Source organism: Salvelinus alpinus, chromosome 16 (assembly GCF_045679555.1).
Source record: "Salvelinus alpinus chromosome 16, SLU_Salpinus.1, whole genome shotgun sequence".
NCBI lineage: Eukaryota > Metazoa > Chordata > Actinopteri > Salmoniformes > Salmonidae > Salvelinus > Salvelinus alpinus.
This window is the reverse complement of record NC_092101.1, coordinates 39,399,822-39,412,039: the sequence shown is the minus strand read 5'-3', so window position 1 is coordinate 39,412,039 and position 12,218 is coordinate 39,399,822. Positions and strand designations below refer to the sequence as shown.

General features: G+C 43.2%; 1 protein-coding gene across 3 annotated transcripts in view; it reads left to right on the top strand.

The window, feature by feature from the left end:
- Positions 1-12,218, top strand: part of LOC139541494 (rho GTPase-activating protein SYDE2-like) — an 85,671-nt gene that overhangs the window by 16,285 nt on the left and 57,168 nt on the right. For all 3 annotated transcript variants that reach the window (XM_071346186.1, XM_071346185.1, XM_071346187.1), the window contains exon 2: positions 1,471-2,217. In XM_071346186.1, coding sequence (XP_071202287.1) covers positions 1,471-2,217 — 747 coding nt within the window. The remainder of the gene's footprint in view (positions 1-1,470; positions 2,218-12,218) is intronic.

Here is a 12,218-nt window from a genome sequence, read left to right as displayed (position 1 = left end):
GAAGGCACGTATCAAAACAGTCTTTACAGAGAGAAGACTGCCATGCCATGCGTGTTGCAACAGGACCCAGCCCTCAGCCCTCAGATCCAGCCTGTATGTTTCCCTCTCTCTTTCCCAGCAGGCAGCATCTGCTCATCAGCCCATGGCTTGTCAACACTGCCTGCGGAAAAACAAGACCTGTCAGACAAACAATCTTTGCATGATTTGCAGGGTTACTTGCTTTGCGATTTGTAAGAGATTTGGCTTCTCTTTTTATTATCTGTTAGGTAAACTGTACACACAGAGCTGCGAACTGTACAGACACACAGAGACATCTCTTGTTGCGTTGAATGGGGATGGTACTTTCTGAACCCTTTGAAAAATGTCAAGCCAGAAGCTGCCTCGTCACCACCTTTTTATCTGTCCCTATTGATGCTCATATCGCTGCTGGTTTTACTTATGTCAACTGACCAAACCATCCTCCTCACCCTCCATACCCTCCCCTCCTCACCCTCCATCCCCTCCTCACCCTCCATCCCCTCCTCACCCTCCATCCCCTCCTCACCCTCCTGATCCCTGGCACCTCTATTTTCACTGCTGTCACAGCGGCTGTGATTTTTCAGATTTTTCCCCCGCTCTGTTTAAGGGAGCTCTGACTCTATCCCGTCTCTCTCTGTGATTTTCCGTTAGGTCTGAGCTCGCACATTCCCCAAGCTGACATTCCAGAGATGGGAAGTCATTGGAGGGGATGTGCCAGTGTTGCGAGGCGTTCGTGTTCCAAGGGGCCTGCAAGGCCTGCCACGTAGTAATGATGGTTTGTGTTTTAGAATATAGCAGAACCAGCAGTGGAGAAAAATACCAAAAAACACATTTCTCATTATGTCTATCAGAGGTGAAATACAGACGTGAAGAAAGATGATGTGTTTGGATTTTGAGTAGCGTGTGTGGTTGTATGTGAGCGTGAGAAGAGAGGGGGAAGTCCCTACACATTTCACCATCCTAAGGCCGGGTAAGTCACTGTTGGTAAGTCACCTATGGTTTCATGATACAGATGTTTTCATTTGAAGTAACAAAGGCACAACGTTATCCTCGCAAGGCAAATATAATCAGGTAATCAAATGTTGGGTTTAGAAAACAAGTGGGAGGCTATGATTCAACAGGTTATAAAACATCCCCCACCGTTTCCATGGTGATAGTTGCCAGAATATCTCTTTGTGTCTTAAGGCTCCTGTATGAAGGGATACAGGTAAGCAGATGGTGGCAGTGAGATATCAGTATCAGAATGCGTCCAAAATGGCACCCTATTCCCTACATAGTAGTGCTTTACTTTTGACCAGATAATAGGATGCCATTTCAGAAACAGCCTCAGTCTCTCCTGCTCTGCAGTCTGACACGTCTCTCTCTCGCTCGCTCTCTCTCTCTCTCTCTCTCTCTCTCTCTCTCTCTCTCTCTCTCTCTCTCTCTCTCTCTCTCTCTCTCTCTCTCCTGCAGCTCTGATAGAGAATGTCCACTCCTCCTCCTCCGACAGGCGCGAGGTTGGCGAGGGCAAGGCCAGCGAGCTGTCACTATGGAGACCCCCACTCAACACCATCACCGTTTCCAAGAAACGCAACTGGCTCCAGCAGAGCTCTGGGAGGCCGCATCACACCACCCAGGACGACTCCCAGTGCATTCTGGGAGCAGAGGAGGACAATGGACATGGACACACACCCCTACCCCCTCCTAGCCCCTCCCCGGAGTACCTAAAAGCCCCCGGACCGCCGCCCTCTCGGCCCCTCCGCCTGCACCTACCCCAGGTAAGCATGTGCCACGCCCGCGTTGGGCCCCAGCCCAGGTGTGTGGACCCGGCCGAGGAGAATGATGCGGATGACGAGGGGGAGATCTGGTACAACCCCATCCCTGAGGATGAAGAACCAGAGCTGCCTCACATTTACAGACCCACCGCCATCCCCCAGGTCAGACTGATGGTCCCTACACGGCCCCAGGAGCTCCAAGCCCCCCAGATCCAGAGCAGGCCCAGCCAGGAAGGGGGGGGCGGGTGGACCCTGGAAGGCTGCAGCCCTGACTTGGAGGTTGTGGGGGAGAGCCTGGGTGGCGGAGATGGAGGTGGAGAGGGGAGTCAGCAGGGGAATGCTGTACATTCCATGGAGCCGTCGGTACAGCTGCACAGACAGATGCTGCTCACATGCAAACCTCAGGAGGAGGGGCCATCCAGTTCCAGCAGAGCCACAGCTGCAGGTAAATAACCTCTAGAACTATGTCTATCCATCTCCCTCCTCCTAGTCTTACACTCTTTCTAATCTACTCTCACTCGCTCCTTTTCTTTTCTTTTACTATCCCTTTCTCCTCTTTCTCTGTACTCACCTCTTTCCCTTTCTCAACTTAGTGCCGGCGGCTGTCTGTCTGTCTGTCTGTCTCTCAGTCAATCAGTCTTTCAATCAGTCTTGAGACACCACCCACACACACATACCTCTCCTCTCTCTAATCATATCTCTACATAGTGGTGTCAGTCATTAGGCTAGCTAAACCCAGCCAGACATTAGTTAGCCAGGTGGAATTAGTTGGCATTCCTGAAGGGAATAAATATTTTTTTCTTTGTGACTGAAGCTCATTCCGGGGATTAAGCAACGCTGTAGACTAGGGCTGTCCGAGTTAACCAATTTACTGAAGTTCACTTTTTGTAATTTCAGTGCACAATTTGTTTATTTATTGCGATTAATCCCATTGTCTGAAAGCATTCAAAATACACTGTGTGTGTGTGGGTGGCAGATCTGGAATTTTGTGATTTTAGTGGTAAGGCCATTTGGCCTTAAGAGGTTCCCAATCTACCAGGGCACCAAGGCCATCTGCTAGGGCACCAAGGCCATCTGCTAGGGCACCAAGGCCATTAACCAAAATAGCCAATTAAATTGCTTTGAAAACAGAAAAACAGTAGCTATTCTCTTTAAAAAAACATGTCTATGTAAATGTACATAAATAATTAGCCTACAGTACATCTAAAGTGTGCCCCCATCATGTCAGCACCAGACCGATGCTGACATGAGGGAGGCGCCAGAAAATGTAGCCACAATTTAATGAGACTTTTAATTACATATACTGTATATACAGGCTAAACACCAGTCATGTTTGGCAAATATAATCTAGGATCATTCTTAATAAAGGCTTGATTCTGTCGACATACAGTGCATTCGGAAAGTATTCAGACCCCTTGACTTTTTCCACATTTTGTTACGTTACAGCCTTATTCTAAAATAGATTATAAAATGAAAAAAGCAAAAACAGGTTTTTAGAATTTGTTGCTATCCCGTTTTTTTCCTCCATTTTATGAGGCATGTCTTACCATGTTCCGACCATAGGAATGTTAAGGGGATTATTTTATAAACACTTCCTCATATGTCATTGAAACCAGTATTTCTTTCATGTTGTCAACTTTCTTTCATTGTCCAGCAGCCAAAAGCACAATCCTAGTCATATTACCAACCCATGCTAGTTGTTGCGTCTTGTCCCGAAGCTGCTCCTGCGTTGTCTTGGCTGTGTGCTTCGGTCGATGTCCTGTTGAAATAGTTTATCAACATTTTAATCTTAAACATTCTGATCTGTTGCATCAGCCTCATTGCTCATTATGTACAGGGGTTGTATTAATTTGGGATCTATCGCGTCCTTCTTGCACAGAAGGACAAGCTGACCAATAGAATATGTCAATGTTTGTACATTGACATAGGCTAGTGCTTTTGCTGTTCGTTATTCATCTTGTTGGCTGACAAAAAGTAAATGTGGACAATTCTTCTAACATCTTCAATATGTGCCTCGGAATTGGATAAGAAGGATGCGCACCTTTGCATTCCCGGTGTGTCTTCACTTGTAGCCTACTTCAGAGCTGGGATGCCTGTGAGAAGGACCAGATCATGTGACGGGCATTGGCTAATAAGAATTTAGATATTTGAGAGACCCATTTGAGTGAGAGGAGCTTCGAAGCATGGCGATTGGCAGCCAGGAGAAAGGAAAGGAATTATTATATTCAGCCCAAGGGCACAACGGCCACTTTGGCCACAAGACATTAATTATTTTAGGCGTCATTGCTGGGAAATTTGAGGCCTGGTGTGTGTGTGTTTGTGTGTGTTTCAGTGTTGAGACTGCGCAGCATGATTTTAACTATTATGTAGGGTGTCCAATCAAAAATGCATATTTTGACCAACTTCTTGTCTCTATCATAATCTGTCCAAACTTTATTGAAGTTTTTACCCTTGTAGAATGGCCAGAATTAGGGTGACTAAAAATCAATGGAGGAAAGAGAAAAAAAGTGGTCTGGAAAAATTGCTTTGCGTCAGTAAGGCTGGATTCTGTACAATAATTAAATCTACATGGCTACCTGACAGGCTCGTCTGTCTTCTCGAATCCGCAGGACATAAAACAATATAGAGGTAAGATGGATAGCGATTTAGAAACATGACATGGAGTATTTTCATATTTTAGTATACGTTTAATTTGACATTTCTGTTCTTTTTCGAAGATTGCGCATCAAAACAAGTGTATCTCTGTGAAATGTCAACAGAGCACTGAGCAGCATATACCAAGCTTTTCATTTTCAAGCCTTTTACATTTATTTCAGCTCGTGTCATGCTAATTTTGCTTTGAAGATGACGACCACAAAATGTAAAATCCTCAAAAGTGTTTATGAGAAACCTGCACCGCTATGTCAACAGAGCTCAGTGCTTATTATCAGGTGTATTAGGTTAGGTTACTACTTTTTCGATATAATGTTAGTATGTTAGGGAAAAACCCCACTGAACGATTCAGAACATAAAAAATTATATTTGTCTTCACATAAGGAATTGAAATTTCATCACCAAAGTGCGTTTTCACCCACTCTGGGCAGAGAGGGTGTACCCCCTATATTGTGATGACAGCTCCTACACAACTCTCTTAATACGTTGTATTTTTTTTATTTTTTTAACTTCTTCTTTTGACTGCTCTGATGTGGCAACACGGTTGTTTGGACATTTTGACAAATCTTGAAGTGAACCCATAATTATGACTTTTAACTACTGTCTTCTATGGCATGCAAAAGAGCTTTCTGGTTGTTGAACGCAAAGTGAAGCTAAATAGCAAGGATATACTTATTTCTTCTGCATAATTGGCAGCAGCCATAGCAACAGAAGTTCTTTATGAAAGTCATAATAAGCCTGACACGTGCACTGGTGTTGCTCACTTGACTTTGACTAAATGTATTAGTGAAAAGAGCAAACTACCAGATATCTGTTGGTAATACTAGTTGGTTAGAAGTTTTAAAAATATTAAAACACTTTTTACATTTGTCTGAGTGAACAACAGCATATGTTTTGGAACCTCCTTCATCCTACATCTCCAGTCTTGTCTTGGGGACATTCCCTCCAAAACAATGTGTTCTGAGGGGACATTCTCCCTCTGAACCTTTTTTGTGAGAGTGAGTGACATAACACAAGGGTTGATTGACAGGTGGCGGCCAACAGCTAGAGCTCGGCCAATGGGTAACAACAAAGCCCCAGCTCACAGTGACATCACATGCTGAGTGGCCAAAGTCTCAGTCATGAAAGACTTTACATGCAGGATCAGGATTAGGCTTAGGCCTGAGGGGGGTCTTAGTGTTTCAGCACATTAATGCTGGAATAGCCACAGACACTGATTATAACCAATTAAAACTAAGCTATTTTCTGCTCTTGTCATTTGATATGGTACAGTGTGAAATTCCAGATATTTCCCACAGTCTTTCATGGTTAAACGATGAAAGGGTAAAGCACGTAGAAAGCCTCCTCTGTGTAGAGAGAAGTTGCATGATTATTCTGTTGGTTTATCAATCTGTTCTTATTCTGTGAATTCTGTGTGAATTCTGTGTGATTGATCTGTGACTGAGTCAGAAAGGCATTTACAGGAACTTGTGTCATTAATGAGTCAGTATGTTGTTGTGTTGTGTGGAATGTGGCGTCCTTGTGATAGTGTAGGTCGCCTAGTTATCTGGGAGATGTGCTGCTTGCTGTGTTCTGTGTTGTGAATGATGGGGAGTGTTCAGTGAGTGTTTTGTGTTCCACTCCGGAACTCCCTGCTCGTTGTTGACTTTGCGGTCGGCTCCTGTGGGTTAGCCGACGCCACTCCACACTTCAACCCGTGTCTCAACAAAAAAGAACCTACCGCATTACGTGTCATCAAAGAGAAAGTGTGTGTGTGTGTGTTACTACGTTGTGTGTGTGCCAGCTAGGCACCCAGTGAGAGGTGAAGTTACCTATTTATCCGTCAGTCAGTCAGTCACAGTGGTTGTGAACGGCGGTGAGGTGAGCTCTATAATAATAATAATAATAATGATGATGATGACGATGATGATGTATGTGTCCAGGTCTCTGTAAAGTGGTAAAAATACTCCCATAATCCTTTGGGATGTAACAGGAGCTGAGTACTACGTCTAAATGAGATGCTGTCACGGCAGGAAGTGGCAGTGTGACAGGCCGTGTTTTGGGTTTGCAGGAGGACAATGTATCAGACATGTCCCTGACTTAACCCTTGTGTAGTCTTAACATTCTGTATACTCCCCTTGTCCTAAAGGTAAAAAATGCCCCGCCTTCACTAAACCCCTAAAATAATGCAGCTTATTGAACTTTAAACCCCAAATCTATTTTGCATGAAGAAACAACCTGTCATTCATCACAAACTTTGTGAATATCTGGGTTTTCCCTCTTCACAATGCAGAAAGACTGCATTTAATCAGTGGACACCATTTGTTTTTATTACAACACAGCTGTCATAATTGTTTTCTTTACTTAAGTAGAGGTTTATTATTATTATTACTAAAGATACTGTATAGGTGTAAACATAATTTTTTTAGCAAGAGATAGCACTTCTATAGCCTAAGAAAGAATCAGAAATGTGCAGAAAGTAGTTTTGAATGCATTTTATTGAAGGGAAGCAATAACAGTCTTGAACTTTTTTGGCAACATAGTGATATATTCTTACATACTGTACAATGAGGAATTCAACTACAAAATACTAGTCGTCTCCCATTTTTTGAGCCATTGCCCCCACCCACAAGGTGTATAAACAACAACAATATATACGAATAAAATAAGATAATAGATTCAAAACAAAAACGTGAAGAACATAAATCAGTCAATTCTAATTAGCACATGTAGGACAGTGTGCAAGTGTGTGAGCATGGACTTTGCAGATATTCTCACATGTGCAGCACATAGTATTTGTTTTACAGTCCTTCTTTGGGGGGCAAAATTGGCATCTCCTCCTCTTGCCTGCCCCAGCCTCAGGTGGATCAGGACAAGATTCAGCCCCCTGAACAGCTTTCACAAGCGCTGCAGAGGCTGCTGTGCGGGGGAGGCGCTCACTTCTTTAAATGTGTGGTGTTACAAGTGCCTTTCCCAGCTGCTCCAGGAACACCCTCCTCTTGTTCCGCTTATCAGGCATCCAGGTAGGGTTGATCTTGTTCCATATCACGAAGGCATTGAATGAGGACACATCAATCATGTTATGGAAGATGACCAGGGGCCAGCGGGCAGTCATCCTCCTGCAGCTGTAAGTTCCAATCACCTTGTCCAGGTTGTCCGTGCCTCATTTGTTGTGGTTGTAGTCCAGGATGATGGCTGGCTTCCTGTCCTCACGATCACTGATCTCAGCCGTTTTGTGCAGTGTGCTCAGGAGGACCACATTCTTGTTCCTCTTTGGGAGGTAAGAAACTAGAGTGGTGGTGGGGGTGAAGGCAAACTTTGATGAGAAGGCCTCTCTCCCCCTTGTTGCAAGGAGTGCAGGGGGGAGCTCAGGCTTGTTCTTTCTAACTGTGCCAACCATGATGATCTTCCTCTTCAGGAGCTGCTGGCTGAGTTCATAAGAGGTGAAGAAATTGTCACATGTGACATTGTACCCCATTTGTCCATCTGTCACATCAAGCACAACCCGCATCCCCTGGTTCTTCACCGGGCCTCCACTGGTCAGCTTCCCTGTGTAGACTTGCATCTTCCAAGCGTAGCTGGATTGTGCATCACAGGCCACCCATATCTTGATGCCATACTTTGCTGGCTTGCTGGGCATATACTGCCGGAAAGGACAGCGACCTTTTGACAAAAGAGATTACTATCAGTAATTAGTATCAATGTCACAGAAAACAATCACATAAATCAGTGATATTACAGCAATACCTAATAAAATGAACAGTGAAAATCACTTACATTACAGATATGAATATAAAAATGTACCTCTGAATGGAACCAGTTGCTAATCCACTGTTACTTCAGGCCCAGGGTTGTAGAGGTATGGCAGACGCTCCACCCACTTCTCCCAGACCTCTCTTGTCAAATCGTAGCATTCTTGAGAAAGTGTGAAAGACTTTCAGTGGCATTGTGGCACGGAAAATCGACCTTCCACTCCCTGCATCCCAGAGACTACATGTAGCCTCGCCTCGGGACCTTACACACCCGCTAAGATTAGCAGCCCTATGTAGGCACGCAGGTCAATCTTATCCATCCTTTTCCAGTTGTCTCCATATTTACGGAAATCCTCCAAATTTGTCATCTCCAGGATGATTTTTTCTATGGCTGGTATGATGAACATGTAAAATGTTGAGGTGATGTACTGGGCATGGACAACTGCATGTCTTGTGGGCCCTGGGGTCATCCTTCTGACATTTTGTGCTGCCATCCTGCCCTGGTTGTCATATGGTGACAAGGACCATGTTATTTTGCTGTTCTTTGACAAAAATGTCTCTCTTTCATCTTGGGGGATTTCTTCTTCATCTGAAGATGATGCATCGTGCTCTGGGTTGTATTCTTCCCCCATCTTCTTCTTCAGATACCTACTCTTCTAAATCATTGTTCTCTTGTTCCTCCTGGACATCTGAAAAAATCTGATCTACAACCTGTTGTGCACTGAGAATCATGGCTTCAGCAAAGAGAGAACTGGGGGGACTGTCATCTGCAGCACCTTTATAGCCTCTGACTACATTCCCCATTAGTAAACAATGCTTTCAAGACATTTTTATTTTGTCTGAAATTTTGTTAATTTTGTCTGTGAACTTGAGTCATGTGTGGGGTCATGGAGGGGAGATGGTGCACATGCACAAGAACGTTTTAGTTTTGTCTGAGTTCATCAGTAGCACACATAATCTCAATTTCTCATTGTGTGTGTGTCTGTCGTTGTGTTTTTTGTGGTGTGTAAATTATTTTAAAACTGCCATGTTAAAAATGACCCTAAGACAATCTTTGTACCCTGGTGGTGTACAGCTTTCATAGAAATAAGAACAAAGGCGATGTTTCACTTTTTCTAATGTTGGGGTCACTCTAGGAAAAGTAATCCAATTTCAAGTTGAAAAAAGATCATTTAGGGTTTTTTCTCTGCTCTTAAACATAGTGGGGGGTCATTTTTGACCCTTAAGACAACACGGTTAAGCAGGGTGTACTATTAGCTGGTTGGTGGGGCTATTGGGAGGGGAGGTAAGGTTGAGAACTTAAGTTTAAAGGACAAATGTCTGCTGTGCTGTGTGATTTGGCCTTCTAGTCGTGAGTGACTAACTGACTGACTGACTGGTCATGGAATTGTTTCACCCCTCTCCCCACAGGGAGTAATGGAGACCTGTCACTCAATCTACTTTCCACAGGCTACAGGGAGGAACAGACATGGGGGTAGTATGATCACTGCATTCAGTAGCGCCATATTGTCCACATGCAGCCTGTAAAAGAAGGCCCTAGATTAGAATAAAAGGGGATAGAAGAATGGAGAGGAGAACTATAGTGTCCTACTCCTTTTTCAGGTTTTTGTGATGCCTACATCCTATCACCCTCCTCCTCTTCTCCTTTATAAAGTCTCAATCCCCTCTTCACTACGAGCCAAACCCGCTAGCACAGAGGGCTACTTCATTACAAGTGGCTAAAAATGGATAACACTTTGTTACTGGCTTTGAATAATAAGAGTGTCTGTTGAATAATAATTAATTTATGCACGTTAGATTAGAATGACCCAGTTCAACACTAGACCTACTATCTCTGTCTTTCTGTCCGGCTGGTTGGTTGGTTCTTTTTCCTAACCGGATACACCCTAGACTCCTCATAGGGCTGTCATTGACTGCTCCTTTGTCTGGCTGAATGCTGTGTTTGTATGGAGGATAATGACGAATGGACTATAGAGAGCATGTAGAGGCAGGTGTGTGTTCCCATAGCGCCTGGACAGGAAATCTGGAAGTTGGGCCTATGGGGTCAAATGTGATCAGAGCTATTTTTATGGTTGTTTGGATCGGATCAGCCTGCAAAAGTGAAGCGCTGCAGTAAATGAAGGATCATTTCATTAATTTTGACTCAGGGGATCACAAGAGTGAAAATATACACACACACACACACACACACACACACACACACACACACACACACACACACACACACACACACACACACACACACACACACTGTTGTTGGAGATACAGAGGATCTCTGGGCTGAGTTGGAATGCCTGTGGCAGTAGCCTTAGTCTACATAGAGAGCAAGACAGTCTGCGTTGGCAGGTAGCCATGTTGTTGTGCTATTGGGAGTATAGAAAGCATAGGGCCTGCCTACCATGCCTGGCTATGTGTGTATCCCAAATGGCACCCTGTTTCCTATTTAGTACACTATAAGGCCCATAGGGTAATGGTCAAAAGTAGTTCAGTGGTGCACTGTAGGGAATAGGGGACGTATACTATATTTGGTCACCATACTATATTTGTTCACTATTGTAATGAAACACCTCCCTTTGCTGCTGTGGCCTCTGAAAGGATTCCAGCACTGAATGATTTAGGCCTCAAGGAGAGGAGAGACACCAATACAGTGTCTCTGTCTGTGTTCCAAATTGCAGCCTATTCCCTATACAGTGCACTACTTTGATCAGAGACCTATGGGCCCTGGTCGAAAGCAGTGCACTAGAGAATAGGGTGCCAGAGAACAGTGCACTAGAGAACTCTCTTTCCTTCTCTGTTTTTGTCTATAATGAGTGTGTGAGAGTTTGCAGGGGGGAGGGCAGTTTTTCACTTTAAAATGTATGCCCCAAAAAACAATGATTACAAAGTTGAAGGGATATTTTGGGATTTTGGCAATGAAAGCCATTATCTACTTCCCCAGAGTCAGATTAATCCGTGGATGCCATTTTTATGGCTCTGTGTGCAGTTTGAAGGAAGTTGCTAACTAGCGTTAGCGCAATTGCTAACTGGCGTTAGCGCAATTGCTAGCTAGCATTAGCGCAGTTAGCATTGGCTCGCGAAACTACCTCTAACTTCTTTCAAACTGGATGCAGAGACATACAAATGGTATCCATGTAGCAACAGTCATCAAAATTGTTAAAATGTTCTAAAAACAGTTGTAATACATGCAACAGTTGGACAATATATGAAGATACTGTCGTTCTGCCCCTGAACAAGACAGTTAACCCACTGTTCCTAGGCCGTCATTGCAAATAAGAATTTGTTCTTAACTGACTTGCCTAGTTAAATAAAGAATTATAGCATATTAAAAATTTTACTGGCATGGACAAATAATGAATGAAGTTCAAGAATTTTGTTGGGAATTCAGGTATTCAATTTAATGTCAAATATCACTTTTTTTTCTTAGAATGCACTCATATTTACATTTTCTAATGCTATCAGGTATTTTATTATATATATTTTGTGTTAAAATAAAGTTATATGTGCAGCATTTGCATAAATACACTGGGTGTATTTGCATGTATTAATACATTAACATAAAGGGGTGGAACAGGGTTGCAACACCAACAATGTGCTGTCTGCATTGCTTGCTGTTTGGGGTTTAGGCTGGGTTTCTGTATATCACTTTGTGACATCGACTGATGTTAAAAGGGCTTTATAAATACATTTAATTGATTGATTGGTCTAGGCCTATCTGCACTGTCTAGACTGCCTTATTAATTACTGTTGTTGTCAAATTCTGTTGCATTATTCAACAAATGTGTCAATAGCAGGATACCCTCAGATAACAAGTCAACACGCTTGGCTCTAGATTACACCTATCTATACATACTTTACATTGTTTGCAAAATCAGACATACTATCACTATAATCAGAGTGTTAATTTTCAGAAGTTGCTTTCATTTCAGTGCAACTAATTTGTAAGCATTTCAACTGTATTAAATTATTACTTTTTAAAATTCCACCAAAGAATGTACACCCATCAAAATAAAAGTCTCTTCTCTTTCTTGTGATGTAAGTGTCGATGAGGCGTTAAATCTCAGAC